The sequence below is a fragment of the Phocoena sinus genome, chromosome 6 (genome assembly GCF_008692025.1).
Source record: "Phocoena sinus isolate mPhoSin1 chromosome 6, mPhoSin1.pri, whole genome shotgun sequence".
In the NCBI taxonomy this organism is placed as follows: Eukaryota; Metazoa; Chordata; class Mammalia; order Artiodactyla; family Phocoenidae; genus Phocoena; species Phocoena sinus.
In genome coordinates, this window is record NC_045768.1 from 49,487,092 (window position 1) to 49,502,989 (window position 15,898).

The 15,898-nt window shown below is 37.2% G+C and overlaps 1 protein-coding gene across 4 annotated transcripts in view; it reads right to left on the reverse strand.

Moving 5' to 3' along the window:
• The window catches only part of SMC5 (structural maintenance of chromosomes 5), a 102,983-nt gene that overhangs the window by 5,860 nt on the left and 81,225 nt on the right, over positions 1-15,898 (reverse strand). For 3 of the 4 annotated variants that reach the window (XM_032634784.1, XM_032634787.1, XM_032634788.1), the window contains 3 exons: positions 3,343-3,468; positions 842-886; positions 306-401 (listed from right to left, as the gene is read on the reverse strand). In XM_032634784.1, coding sequence (XP_032490675.1) covers positions 306-401; positions 842-886; positions 3,343-3,468 — 267 coding nt within the window. The remainder of the gene's footprint in view (positions 1-305; positions 402-841; positions 887-3,342; positions 3,469-15,898) is intronic. The other variant, XM_032634786.1, reaches the window with a different exon arrangement.

Here is a 15,898-nt window from a genome sequence, read left to right on the forward strand (position 1 = left end):
TTCAGGTTAGCCCAAGTATTCCTTTTATAAAGAAAAGGCACAGAACACTGTGTTCCTTAGGAAGAATCTATTTAAAATTCTAATAGATTCAGAATCTGGCATTTAAAAGCACATTGTTCCTGCTGTCTAGCTTATTATTACCAAGAGCTCCAGTACAGAGTGGGAGGCAAGTACTGGAGGGAAGTGTGTGTGTGTGTGTGTGTGTGTGTGTGTGTGTGTGTGCGCGCGCGCACACATGCGTTTCTGTTTGGGGGAGGGTGTGGTGACGGTGGTGGCTGCAGTGGGCATTAGGGAAAGAGGCATACTGTAGGATTCAGTCCTGTGAAGCAAGAAGCTCTTGATCTTTCTTCAGTTAATAAAGCATCAATTTCATCCAAGGTGTTTGGAAGATCTTGGAAAGCCTAAAGAAGAAAAAAATTGTCCATTATTATAGATAGTACAGTGAAAACAGTTCAAATAGTTAAAAATATTCTGCTGAGTTAGTAAGTATCTACTATGTGTTGAACAGCATGCTAGCACACAATAAGGAATCAAAGGAATTATAAACACGGCTTTTTGCTTTCAAAAAGCTTATACTTTAAAAGAAAACAAAATGTATATACTTAATAACGTGGGCTAACACCTTAAGGCAATGTATTGATGCTGAGTATTAAAATAAGCAGTACATATCATACAGGTTATGGAATTCAGAGAAAGGAAGTATCAGTTCATGCTACAGGAGCTACAAGAGAGTAAGAGAATTCAGGCCCAGATTCCATCTCTGAGCCTTAAAGCAAATGGCTAGGGAAAAGTAAGGCAGAGGGGAGACAGGAGCTTGGAAAAAAGAATGAGCACTGCATACCATGGGGGGTGAGGAGTTGTGTCCATTTGGAATGGTGGGTACTTGCTGAATTGGTAGAATGGGTCCAGAATATGTGGGGCATTGAAAGAGAGCAAGAAGTTAGAACTTTATACTGTACTTGTGAAGAACTACAAAAGCATCCTAAGAATCCAATTACTTTGACAGTAGAATTTCACCACAGTACTATCTTCTGAGACCATGCCACAGAGACAAATTAGAGGAGATACTTTATTGTGGGGCGAGGCAAAGCAGTACATTGCTTTTTCACCACAACCTGCGAAAGTTTATGTACTACAATGTACAAAATGAATACTGAAACCTTGAAAAAGATCCTAACACACTGCATTAATCTAATATCTTAACCTTTTGGAAAGCAGTTCAACTTCTACAGGCCTTCAGATATTTGTTAAGTATATTTTTCTGAATCTGACCTGTCCATTGAGATTTGAACTCATGTGCTAAACACTTGGTATCTTCATTTGACTCTTTAATAGACAAATTTAAGATGGTGAAACACAAATCTTCAACTTCCTCACCTTCCCCACCAATTTGAGCAAACTGATTTGTCCTTCAATCTTTTCCATCTCAGTAAATGAACAAATTTAGGGGTTCTCTCTCTTACCCTTCAACTCAAATCCATTACCAAGTCCTGCTGGTTCTGTCATTAAAAGATACCTCAAGTCTGTAAACTGCTCTGTGTCTAATGCTTCCACCCTAATCCATGCCACAAAAATCTCTTGGCTGGTCCAAAGCAATAATCTTCTATAAATGGTCTTTGTGCTTCCATTTTGGTATCCCTACTTTATTTTCCATACAGCAGTTGGAGTGCTCTTTTACAAACTGAAGTTGTCCTACCTCTATAACTCTTCTGTTTAAAATTCTCCAGTGGGTTCCATCTCAAAATAGAGCCCAAATTCCTTCTATGGTGTATAAGGCCCTACAGGATCTGGCTTCTGCCCCTCTTTCTGCTTGGATTATAAATTGTAGCCCCACTGAGATTCTTTCTATGCTGAAACAGGCCAAGTATACTTCTGCCTCAGGAGCTTTGTATGAGCTATTTCCTCTGCCTGGAATGCTTTTCCCTCAAACCTTCACTTGACTGATTTCTTCTCGTCATTCAAGACTCATCTAAAATAGTATCTTCTCAAAGGAGCCTTCCCTGACACTCTAGCCCCTTACCTTGTTTTATTCTTCTTCTTAGTACCTCTTGCTATCCCCGACATAATCTGTTTGCTTTTTGATTTGTCTTCCCCACCCTCCAGACTAGAATATAAATTGCAAGAGAGAAGAAAGTATGTGTGTTTTGTTCAGTGCATGTGATACATAGAAGGTAATCAATACATTTTTAATGAACACATGAACTATGCTCTAATCTTGTTTCTTTCAATAACAGTACCATGTATCAAGGACAGAATCATGCTACTTTCTGAAAGAAAAAGTTAGTACAGGTATTGTACTAATATTTACTTATTTTATAAACACAATGTATTCTGGAGAAGGTTTATTTTTAGAAACAATAGCCCCTCAATTTTCTTACAAATATCTACTAAATTCCTATTATGTATCCAAACAGATCCATTCTCCCTAGTTTCTGGGTCTGAGAGCATAAAGCACAATCTTTGAGGATATGAAAATTATAATCCAAATAAGTTTTATTTCCAGTTCTATTTATATCTTTAGCAGACATTTCATTATCTACTGAAATAGATAACATTTGAAATTTAAAAAGCCACACAAATACCAGATATTTAAAATTTTATTTCTAATTTTACTTTGACATTATTCTGAGAGAGTAAGTATGTAGGCAAGGTATTATTCCTACCTGTCAGATAAAGCTTTGGGTCACAGGGCTACCTAATTAATGGTGGAACGTGGAAGAAAGAGCAGCATCTTCTCATTTTACTAACTGAATGATATGTCAGAATATAATATACACATAATGTAAAGAAAGAAAGGCTCTTTTTTTCCTTTCCTTAGCAACAGATGTCAGCCATAAAGATTCAGCTCCCACTCAACTGTAAATAAACACCCTAATTTCCAGGAAAACATTTTCATTTTGCCTTCGTTTGTCTAAATATCACCTCTCTTTACTGTTCCTTATATATCAATTACTGGTACTATGTTTCCATGAAAAGCTATAACCCGTCTCCTGACCCTACCTATTAAAAGGGTGCTTGGGGAAAAAAGCTTTTTACTGGAAGAATGAATGTTATGGCATTAATAATTTTGCAAAATAATACCCATGTTTTAACAACTTTAGTATGAAGCACTAAGACTGACTGGTGTCCAAGTCTGAGTATAGTGAAGAAAATTCGTTGAGCACAATTACTTGACATACATACTCAGTTTAAAAATGGTGGCGGGGGGGGTGGGGGGGATCTCATTTTATGGCACATTGTGTTTTTCATGGCCCAGTACAATGCCTAACACACTTTAAGCTTACAAATAGCTGTCTTAAATATATTAGCTTGTATGTAGCGTTATATACTTTTTATACTTACTGTCTGATATTCTTGAGGAATGGTCTGCTCTGCACCCAGGTTACATACTTGCCTGGCTCTCTTCATAAGTTCCCTGCATTTCTGCAATAATCTCTGTCTACTTTCATCCAACTCGATGAAATGTTGCTAATACAAGAAAAAGAAATATTTTGAAAATTTGTGTGTTACTGTTAAGTCGGAGGGCTGTTTTATTAAACCACCACATTGTATCAAATATATTATTGAATTTTGACTGTGATAAGCAAATCATCCGAAAACATATCTCAAACCATGACTGATTTTATTGTAAAGGTTAAATTTGAACTTAAACTTCACAATATATCGGGACATTAATAATATGGCATTTCTTGAATCTGTAAGAGCTCTGAAATTTAAATTTAACTGCCTTTTTCTGAAAGTTTAATTTAGCTATGTATAATTATACTCTAATAAAATTTGATATATACAGTATGTAGGCTTCATATCCAAATACTCAGCATTCAAATGTAAGCAGAACCTTTAAAGGTTTTTATTTAAAACATTAAATTTAAAACATTTAAATAATGTTTGATAGTTTTCCAAGCACCTTTCAGGTAGCTATCATTTATTCATGGACCCATTCGTTCCTTCACCAAATAATTACTGAGAACCTATCAGATGTCAGTATTTTATTATGCACTGAGCATATAGAAAGGTGAATAAGAAGGAAGATACACAGTCATTAATTACCATACAAGAAACAGCTACTATTTACTGAAAGCTTATGTGCTAGGTGCTTCACAGCACTGTATAGTATTATTATCCCCATTTTGCACATTAAAAAAGAAAGAGGAATTACACAAAAGAGTATGTGTGTGGTGTGGGCAAGGGACCACAGAAGCTATGACAAGTGAATGATCTTAAAGGACAAATAAGAAATTACTAAGAGGGAGCAGCAGAAGGTATTCCCAGGATAGGTGATTTAAAATGTACAGGCCACGGAAGCCTCCAGGGCCTGCTTATTTAGGGAACAAGAAATTCAACGTGGCTGGAGAAGAGGTAAGCATGTAAAAGATGAGAGTGGCAAGGTGGGCAAGAGCCAGGTGGCAAAAGTTTCATGTGTAACAAGAAGGGCATTGTGGAGGACATGGAAGCAACCTAAGTGTTCATCGTCGGATGAATGGATAAAGATGTGGCACATATACACAATGGAATATTACTCAGCCATAAAAAGAATCGAAATTGAGTTATTTGTAGTGAGGTGGATGGACCTAGAGTCTGTCATACAGAGTGAAGTAAGTCAGAAAGAGAAAAACAAATACCGTATGCTAACACATATATATAGAATCTAAAAAAAAAAATGGTCATGAAGAACCTAGGGGCAGGACAGGAATAAAGACACAGATGTAGAGAATGGACTTGAGGACACAGGGAGGGGGAAGGGTAAGCTGGGACGACGTCAGAGAGTGGCATGGACATATATACACTACCAAATGTAAAACAGATAGCTAGTGGGAAGCAGCCGCATAGCACAGGGAGATCAGCTCGGTGCTTTGTGCCCACCTAGAGGGGTGGGATAGGGAGGGTGGGAGGGAGGGAGACGCAGAGGGAAGAGATATGGGGATATATGTATATGTATAGCTGATTCACTTTGTTATACAGCAGAAACTAACACACCATTGTAAAGCAATTATACTCCAATGAAGATGTTAAAAAAAAAAAGAAAAACAAAGGGCATCATGGGATGCCTTCTGTGTGCCAACCATGGTTATCACCCCCATCCTATACGGTAATTAATATAATCCTCATTACCATCTTAAAGAAATGTATTATCTCCTTTTTTATATGTGGTTCAGAGATAATTAAGTTGGAAATAGCAAATGATTAGGTTCCTGAAAAAGAAAACAGGTCTTAGCTTGCTCTTTCCATCAAACTTTGGTCTGCACAAAAAGTACCAGAGCAGGGGTGAGATAGAGGGAAGATTTGTTAAACAGTATTGATGTCCCAGCCACAAGCCAGATCTAACAATTAAGACCTCTGGGGCCAAGGCTTGGACATTTGCATTATTAATAATGTCCTGAGGTAATTTTTATGCACACAAGTTTGACAGCAAAGAAAGTAAACTAAGACAAAAGTTAGTAAAAGTATATATATACTGGACTGATCTGAAAATGCAAGCAAGCCTTTACACTGATCAGGTAGTATCAATATAAAGTTTCCTTGAATGGATTCCTTGGCCCCTACACAGCAAGAGAAATAAAAGAAAATTAAAGACTCCCAGTCACCCTTACTCTGCTCTCTAGAGCCTATTATACTCAGGCAAATGCAAAACATGGGACAGCTAGACAGAACTAAACACTCCTAAAGTCTTCTCTTCCTACTTCCTATTCCTCTGGATCTTGCTAAAGTGAAGTATTAGAACATTATGGGAAAGAAATATTCCCAAGCTGAATATCTGGGGCTCTGGGCTTAGGACAAAAGCTCATTCAATAGTTTCCTTCTGTTTGGTGGCATATGTTTGATAAAATCTTTATCAGAGGGCCTCCCTGGTGGTGCAGTGGTTAAGAATCCACCTGCCAATGCAGGGGACACGGGTTCGAACCCTGGTCCGGGAAGATCCCACATGCCGCAGAGGAACTAAGCCCACGCGCCACGTCTACTAAGCCTGTGCTCTAAAGCCCGCGAGCCACAACTGCTGAGCCTGCGAGCCACAACTATTGAAGCCCCTGTGCCTAGAGCCCAGGCTTCGCAACAAGAGGAGCCACCGCAGTGAGAAGCCCGTGGACCACAACGAAGAGTAGCCCCTGCTCGCCGCAATGAGAGAAAAGCCTGCGCGCAGCAATGAAGACCCAATGCAGCAAAAAAAAAAAAAAAAAGAGACAGTGTTGTTTCTATACATACATGTTTGTGACACTATTCACATAGCACCTGTTCTTCCCCCACCCCATAATTCTTACTGAGTTTTTCTGCGGGGGTGGGGTGCAGAAAGAGTCCAATTATATAAGATAACACTGTAAATTCAGGCTAGTGAAAAGGGCTTATTTACATTTCTTCATAGAATCTAGCCTTTAACAGTTAAAAGGCCACAGAAACAGTTCATCTGTGTAAAACATAAGGGGAGAAAATGGCAAACTTACAAAATATCCCCCACCAACATCTCAGAAAAGATTACTCTGTAGGTACATACCCTGAAAGAAATGAATAAGTATTATCTTTTCTCTGAAAATCTTTTGATAAAGTTCAATTGTTATGAAAGTTGTACAGAAATACCTTGACACTAAACAAGAAAAACCTTCTCTAAGAGGGCCCTCTAGTGGAAAAAATCAGATTGTTCACAGAATTTCTTACTGAATATATATGTTGCACATAAACTTAACACAGTAAATATTCTACTTAATTTATTAAAATAAGAGTGAAACAAAATGAAAGCCATTTTGGTGTGAAAGGAATTAAACTACGTTCTAGGTAGCATAAACTTATGCTTAAAAACTGGCTGTAGATCGAAACATTTCTTCCTCAATTTTCCTTTCATATAAAGAAAAGAATCAAACTTCATTCCAATTTAATTGATTTCAAATTCAAATGTTAACCATAAGTTTTCGTTCATATTGGACTGCATATATGTTTTAGAAATATGAAAAGTATTTAATCTTTAAGCAGCTTAAAATTTTAACGTCGAATTTGAAGTGTAGAAATTAGTGGTCTTCTGACATTTTAATATACAAGCTTACAAATTCTATTTCAATCAATCTAATAGTAAACAGTGACAATAATACTATTTACTTGGGAAAGTATTTTTTCCCGCCAAATACATATATCTCCTTTAAATTGGAAAAAAAAAGTCCTCTGAAGTTGTTTTTTGTGGGAGAGTAGTAAGCAGGCAGGCAGAGGAAAGAACATTAGATGAAAGCACAGAATTTCTAAATTTAGTATTAGGGTAAATAAATTTAACAACTTCCAATTCTTGTAATATTAAACCTGATGTAAATCTATACTTCTTAAGGAAATATGGGCTTCATGCTAGGCACACACTAAGCATCATGATATATATTATTGAATTTACTATCACAAATATCCCTGCAAGTTAGGTACCATAATACCTATGGCTGAAGACAGTAGGCTTGGAGTGGTTAGGAACGCTGCCCAAAGTAAAAAACCAAGTAACCTGTACATCCATCTGTCCCCTCCATATCTGGATTCAGTCAGCTTATTAACTTGTCATAAAAATATTCCAGAAGGTAATGACACACCTCTGGAGATGTTTTATGGGTCTGGAACCCTTTTTCCCCTATTTGCCTTCCAATAATTTGAGGAAGTTTGAAACTCAGTGGTGGTTAGTTATCCCTATCCCTAAGTTCCTTCACGAATACAATCCCTACTGAATTTTTGTGTCAGTCTTCTTTTGTGAACTTGTTTTCATGATCAGGGTAAAAGACAAACCCTGAAGTGGCAGTAATGGTTCCTTAGTACAACCTGCAGTGTGTCCAAAGGAGGAGGGGAGGGAGGGAAGGAAGGAAGGAAATGATTTCTTTTTGTTTCAAATGCAGTAGGACAGCAGAAGAATAGGTAAGAGCAAATATGGGTAAGTGACAGCAAACATGAGAAGGAAAAAGAGCAAATGAAAGAGAAAATGAACTACCAAACACTTATTCTCTGTATCTTTTACTCATCATTCTTGACTGTTTAAAATGTGTGGTTGGTGACTATGATCAGTCAGTAACAAAACTTATCAAAACATAGTGTAAGAAATAAAAGAACCTTACAAAAGGGTTGGTAAGACAATTAAGAATAAAAAGCACTTAATAACTTTCAGATGAACATATAAAAAAGGGAAACCATGCTGCAAAATATTGTTGAGGAAATACATAATAAATAATACATAATAAAGCCAGGGGTAGTATCAAATAAGATTAGTATGGAAAAACCTGACAAGATGTGTGTGTGAGTATGGTAAGAGGCTGAGAACTGAGTGGGTATTATTTCCAGGTAACAAAATCTAGAGTGACACGCAGCTAATCAGATTATTTCTCTAGACAGTATAATGTGGCCATCTTTGTAAAAAATTAGTGGCTCAAAGATTGAAAACAAAACCTCCTCACAAGTACTTTCCTACTCTCCAGAGTAGCTCAACTCAAAATATTACTATTTCTGCTACTACTAACAAAATGGATGAGTCACAGTTTGCACCTAATCTTAGTACATCTATGTAAACTAAGGCTGCTGAAGAGTATCTCTAACCATGTCAACAGGGGCTGAAGTCTGGGAGAGGGCTTACTCCAAAGTGAACATGATTTTGTGATACTTATGTAACATGACACCCGTAATTTTCTTAAGTTCTCATTGACACTTAATTCAAAAACAAAACTTCAGGCAGCAGGATCAAATACTGTCTCGTGTGACCTGACGGAAAGCTCCATCTATCTGCATAAGGGGTCAATTCCTTCATGAAATCTCTTCTATAACACCATACTCAACAACCAGGTTCACAGGCTCAATCAATGAAGAAACTTTGGCATGGGCTCTATCATTATTTACCAAGAGAACACACGATCTGCAGATGACTTCCCTTATGCTCCCACGAAGTAAACACTGATGAGCTCTCCACTGGAAACTTGTTCCACATCCAGCACCCACCCCCCCACCCCCCACCCAAGTTTCTTTGCCGGATCTCTTCTACATATTCAGAGTGACTACTGCTACACCCGCTGCCTTCCTGTCTTCCTCCACCCCTTTTCTTTGGGTGGGGTGGAACTTTCCCCTCTTCCAACCCTCCTGTTTTTGCTCAAACTGAACTACCCACAACCCTAGGGTATGGAACCTGACCTTCAGCTCCTTTTGGCTAGGTGTGTTTGTGCTTGCGTACTTTAAGATGCTTACCTGCTAGCAAAATTCTTGGTTTTTTCCCATTTCTTCTAGCCATAAGCTTTTTCAAGAAGCCAGAGAGTTTGAAGAAGCTGGCTTCAGAATAATGAAGCTCTTCTTCTACTCTGATTTAATCTTTCCCATTCATCTATGCAATCCTATGGCTACCCAGCCTCTAAAGACTCTTTCCTCTGGAAGATACTACTATAGTTCACTTTTACCCAACACGTTTGTTTCTGGTAAGTGTAAAGTGAATCATGTACAGACCACTGCCAGAAAGGAGTATATTCTAGCAAAGTAGAAGAATAGATAGGAAAGGGTACAAGGGGACTCTGAATACATGAATAGTCTTAAAACCCTGCAACAATTATGGCAAAGTGTTACATCTGTTAGAAGAGACAGTGGACACATGGATGTTATATTACTCGTTTTACCCTTGTATATAAAATTTCATACTTGAAAAAAGACTTCATAAGTTTTTTCCTTAAATTTTTCAGTTCTGAAGTGTAACTAATGGATAAATAACCTGCACATATATAAAGTGTACAACTTGATGAATTTTGACAAATATGTACATCAGTGAAACCATCACCACTAATAATGAACATGTCTATCGCCTTCAACAACTGTGTATCCGTCTGTAATCCATCCCACTGTACCCTTCGCAGGTAACCACTGATTTATTTCAGTCACTAAGCATTCTGCATTTTGTAGAATTTCATATTTTTTAGCATTACAAAGAAAGTTGCTACACATTTGCGTACTAGTCTTCCGTGGACGTACACTTTTATTTCTCTTGGGTAAATACTGGGAGAGGAATGGCTGGCTCACACGGCAGGTATATGTTTAGCATTTAAGAATCTCTCAAGTGGTCTTCCAAAGTGGTTATTCACTTTAAATCTCTACTAGAAATGTATGCAAGTGCCAGATGCTCCACACCCTCACCAGTACTTTGGTTTGGTCAGTCTTAAAATTTTAAATCATTCTAGTAGGTCTGTGGTGATAGCTCATTATGGCTTTAATTCACATTTCCCTACTGACTAATAAGGTTGGGCACCTTTTCATGTGATCATTTGCTCTCTGTATACTTTAGTGAAGACTATGTTTAAATCTTTGGCCTGTTTTTTTGACTGAATTGTCTTGCTTATATTGATGATTGTTAAGAGTTCTTGTTATAGTATCTATCGGGGGTCAGCAAACTTTTTCTATACAGAGCCACTAAGTAAATATTTTAGGTTTTGAGGGCCACATACAGTCTGTTACATGTTCTTCTTTTTTTGGGTGGAGGCTTTTAAAAATGCAAAAACTATTCTTAGCTTGCAGGGACTTTACATAAACAGACCTCAGGCTAGATTTGGCCCATAGTAAGAGCCCTTCATCTAAATACAAGTCCTCTGTCAGATGGATGTTTTGCAAATACATTTCCCCAGTGTGTAGCCTGCCTTAGCAGTGTCTGTCTACTGAAAAATTTTTAATTTTGAGGAAGCACAACTTCTGATTTCTTTCCCTTTATAATTCATGCTTTTAGTGTTCTATTTATTCTATTTTGTCAAAACTAAGGTCACTAAGATTTTCTCTTATGTTTCCTTCAAGAAGTTTTATAGCTTTAGTTCTTACATTTAAGTCTATGATCCATTTGTATATGGTATGAGGTAAGGGTTGTGGTTCATTTTTTGTATGTGACTATTCAGTTGTCCCAGCACTATTTGTTAAAACTATTCTTTCTACGTTAAATTGCCTCAGTATCTTTGCCAAAAAACAACAGACTGTATATATGTGTATCTATTTCTGGATTCTCTGTTCCACTGATCCATATGTCTATTTTTACACCAATACAATGGTATCTTCATTACTGTAGCTTTGTAATAAGTCTTAAAATTAGGTAGTTTCTGTCATACAATTTGTTCTTTCTCAAAGTTCTTCTAAGCCCACTGCATTCTAGAATAAGCTTGTCAACTTCCAAAAACTAAAACCCTTCCAAAAACCCTGCTAGGAATTTTACCGAATCTACAGATTTGGAGGAGCACTGGCATTCTAACAAATCTTGAATCACTGATCCATGAACACAATCAATTCCGTTTACTTTTATAGTTTTATAGTTTTTAGTGTATAGGTCATATATATCGGGCTGGCCAAAAAGTTCGTTCGGGCTTTTGTAGCATCTTACAAATAAACCCGAACGAACTTTTTGGCCAACCCAAAATATATACATCCCTATGTACTTAATATTTTTGATGCTATTGTACACAGTATTTTTAAATTTCAGTTTCAAATTGTTCACTGCTAGCAGACGGAACCACAACTGATTTCTACATATTGAAACTTGTATCCTGCAACCTTGCTAAATTCAACTAGAAGCATTTCTGTACATTCCTTAATATTTTCCACAGAAATGATCACACTTGTCTGAAATGGGCAAGTCTCTTCTCCCTTTTCAATATGTAAGCCTTCTCTTTTTCTTGCCTTGTTGCACATTTCTAGTAGAGATTTAAAGATTTAAAGTGAATCAACCTTGTATTTCTGGGATAAACTCATTTAGTTAGGATATACTACTCTTATATACTGCTGAATTTGATTTGCTAACATTTTATTAAGAATTTCTTCATCTATGTTCATGAGAGATATTGGTCTGTAGTTTTCTTTTGTCTGGTTTTGATATCTAAGGCTGGCCTCATATAATGTGTCAAGACGTATTCCCTTCCTTTTCACCTTTTCTAGACTTTAGGTAGAATTGATATTAATTATTTTAAATGCTTGGTAGAATTCAACAGTGAAGCCACTGGGCCTGTAGTTTTCTTTATGGGAAGACTTTTAACTACAAATATGATTTCTTTAGTAAATATAGGGCTATTCTAATTAGCTCCTTCTTCAGTGATCTTTGATAGCTTGTATCTTTTAAGAAATTTCATTTCAATGAACAAATCCTTTTAATGTCTGTAGGATTTGTACTGTTATGCTCTCTCCTATTAAATCCCTCTTCCCTACATTGTGGCCTAGAAACTCTCCAGGCGATAAGCTAATTAAGGCAATTGTAGAGCTCACCTGGTTCTGTTTTCCCTTCTCTTAGGGAATCACTGCCCTGTGCTGCCTGTTATTCAATGTCTGAAAATCTTTGTTTTATATACTTTGTCCCATCTTTTAGTGGTTTAAAATAAGAGGGTAAACTGAGCCCCTGTTTCATCATGGCCAAGAATAGAAACATTTACTTTTTATTATGGGAAATGCAGAAATATATGAAACAGGAGAGAGAACAGTATAATAAACCTTTATGTATCTACCATCCAGCTTCTTCAACAATTTTCAACTCATGACCATCACAGTTTCATCTACACTCGCTCCCCACGTGGCCCCCTCCCTGGATTATTTTGAAGCAATTCCAAACATTATTTTCTTTGTAAATACTACGCCAATGTATTTCTAAAAGATAAAAAAAATCCATAACCACATTATCAAACTTAAAAAATACTGTCAGTAAACTCTAATATTATCAGATATTGAGTCAATATTCAAAATTCCATTTCTTAGAACTTCTTCTTTAAGTAGTTGCTTTGCTCAAATCAGGATCAAAATAATGTCCACACATAGTATTTGGTTAGTACGTTTTTTAAGTCCCTTTTAGCTTATACATTTCCTCTCCCCTTTTTATCTTCGTTACAGTACTGCACTGCCCAATAAAGTAAGGCACAAGTCATATGTGACTAGAGTTCTGAGAGAATAAATCTTTAATTTAAAATAATTTAAAATCAATACTCACTTTAGCCACCAGAAAATGTTTAGAATAATCTGAGTATATGAATTTACTTTTGCAACTCTTAAGTTTTATAAAATCTAATATTTGTGATGAAAATTTATCATCTAAATTCAGATGTAAGTATTTATTACAGTATTTTGAGGGCTTATTATAAAATTGTAAAATATCTCAATAATTTTCCAATATTGATTACATGTTGAAATAACATTTTAGTTTACTGAGTTAAATATACTATTAAATGGATAATTTTACCTATTTCTTTTTACTTCTTAAAATTTGGTCACTAGAGACTTTATAATGACATACAGCTTGCACTATATTCCTATTGGACAGCACTAAAGTAAATGATTTGTCCGTATATAGTCCCTTACGTTCTAGATTTTGCTGACTGTATTCCTGTGGAGTCATTTAGCATATTTTTTGCTCTCCTGTATTTCCTGTAAACTGTAGTTTTAGAGCAATGGTTCTGAATGGGGGCAATTCTGCTCCCCAGGGCAGTGTCTGGAAATATTTTTGGTTGTCACAGCTGAGGGAACGGTGTACTACTGGCATCTAGCAAATAGAGGCCAGGGATGCTGGTAAAGACAGCCCCCCACAAAAAGAATTATCCAGTTCAAAATATTCATAGTGCTGAGATTGAGAAACCTTGTTCTAGAGGCTTAATCGGGTTGAAATTTGATTTTTTCACAACATTAGTTCATAGGTGGTGTTGTGTTATGTCCTTCCATCAGGATACACATAAATAAATATCTGGCTATCTTTTTGTGATGTTAGCAGCTAATGTGATCCACTGATTCATTAGCAGCTACAAGGTGGTGATATTCTAACACTATAATTCCATCTGCATTTCTTTCCTTTTCTTTCTTTTTTTTTTCCTTCTGCATTTATTAACTGAAATACTTCTGTAAAGAAAAACTTCCCCATCTCATTTGTTTATCCTAAATAGTTCACATAAAAAAGACAGCATAAATGCTAGATTCTTTCTTTGCCATTTTTGAAAATCATGAGCTTGTTCCCAATATCCTCCAAAGGTGACCATTAATATTTTAAGCATCAATTATGAAATTAATAGGTTTATCATATATTTTTGATTAATATTTTGAGCCTTTTTGACCCCCAAAGATCCCTTGTGCTCACTGTCCTTTCATTTTAAACCTTTTTGAATCTCTTTCTTTTAGATGTGCCTCTCATATTATGCATAGTATTGGAATTTACTTCAAAAAATTTTTTAAAAAGATAAATTGTCTCCATTTATATTTAATGATATGATTGATGTTTGGCCTAAGTTCTGCCATTGTGTTGTCTTAATATGTATATAAATTAAATATCTAATCTTCAGTGATGTAATCTGTTTTATATTGTCCCCTTCTCCCTTTTTCATCTATTGTTGGCATTTAGGAAAGCTATTTTTTTTTTTTTTTTTTTGCGGTACGCGGGCCTCTCACTGCTGTGGCCTCTCCAGTTGTGGAGCACAGGCTCCGGGCGCGCAGGCTCAGCGGCCATGGCTCACGGGCCCAGCCGCTCCGCGGCATGTGGGATCTTCCCGGGGCATCAACCTGCGTCCCCTGCATCGGCCGGCGGACTCTCAACCACTGCACCACCAGGGAAGCCCAGGAAAGCTATTTTTATTTGAAAGATTATTTATGTGTGAAATATCTTATGCAATATCCTTACGGCCTTAATATCTTTTTTGAGATACTGGTTCCTACTATAAACAATATTGAAATTCTCCCTCATTTCCCTCTCCCTCTCTCAAAGCATCTAATCTGAAGTAGTATCCTTTTATTTCCTGATAGTACCTATAGGACAATCAGCAAATATATTCCATTTTACTTACACTGTCTCCCTTCTCCCATGTTTAGACTGTTGTGCCTTTAGCTACTGTGTCAGCCTTATAATCACATGATACATGCTTACTATCTCCTTAGTCTATCCTGTAGTTCTAGTTCTCCTCAGTAAGCAGCTTTGTTTTGCAAAGCAGTTTCGGTTAATTTGAGAATTCACAGGGCCTAAACCACCACCCCAGCACCACCTGACCTTTCTTGAGTCTATGGTCACCTCCCAGTTTCAGCTGCTCTCAAATTGGTCTGCTGAACTTTCCACACCAAATGGGGCCTCTTTTCTTTAGAGATGGGTACCTGTTGGTGACTTGATTTTTAGATTCTTGGAGCCTTCCCTCTGCTTCTTACCACATACTTTCTGATACCACACCAGTCTTGATGCTGCTGCTGATTTGATCTTACCCACCTATAGTTTGGAGTTCACAGGTGTTGTAAAATATAGAATTTGACTGATGTTTGTCCCTGGTTCTTGGGAGGAAGACTCTAAAACCCTAGGAATTGTCTGAGTGATAGGAGTGTCTGTCTTTGTTATTCATGGGCCCCTACTAGGATCACACCTGACTTTACTATGCTAAGGAGTGACTCAGGATGGGCGAAGGCAAATCATGTGACTAGAGGGGAGGGCTGGGGCTTTGAGTCTTATTATTGTCCTCCCAATCTCTTGAATTCCAGGGAGGAGGGCTGGAGATTGAGTTCAACCACCTGGCCAATGATCCAATCAATCATGCCTAGGTAATGCAACCCTAATAAATGTCCTGAACACTGAAGCTCCATAGAGCTTCTTGGTTAGTGAACACACTGATGGTAGGAGGGTGACACATCCTGATTTCACCAGAAAAGTGTACAGAAACTGTGTTCAGGACCCTCCCAGACCTCACCCTACATGTCTCTTCATTTGACTAGTAGGGATTTGTAGCGTTTATAATAAAACTGTAATTGTTAAATATAGCCTTTTCTTCAGTTCTGTGAGTCACTCTAGTTAATTACAGAACCTGGGGGAGTCATAAGAGCTCTTGAATTTGTAGCCAGTTAGTCAGAAGTGCAGGTGGCCTGGGGACCTCTGAACTTGCAGCTAGCATTTGAAGTAAGGGTAGTTTTATTGAGGACTAAGCCCTTAACTAGCCTGATGTTAACCCTGGGTGGT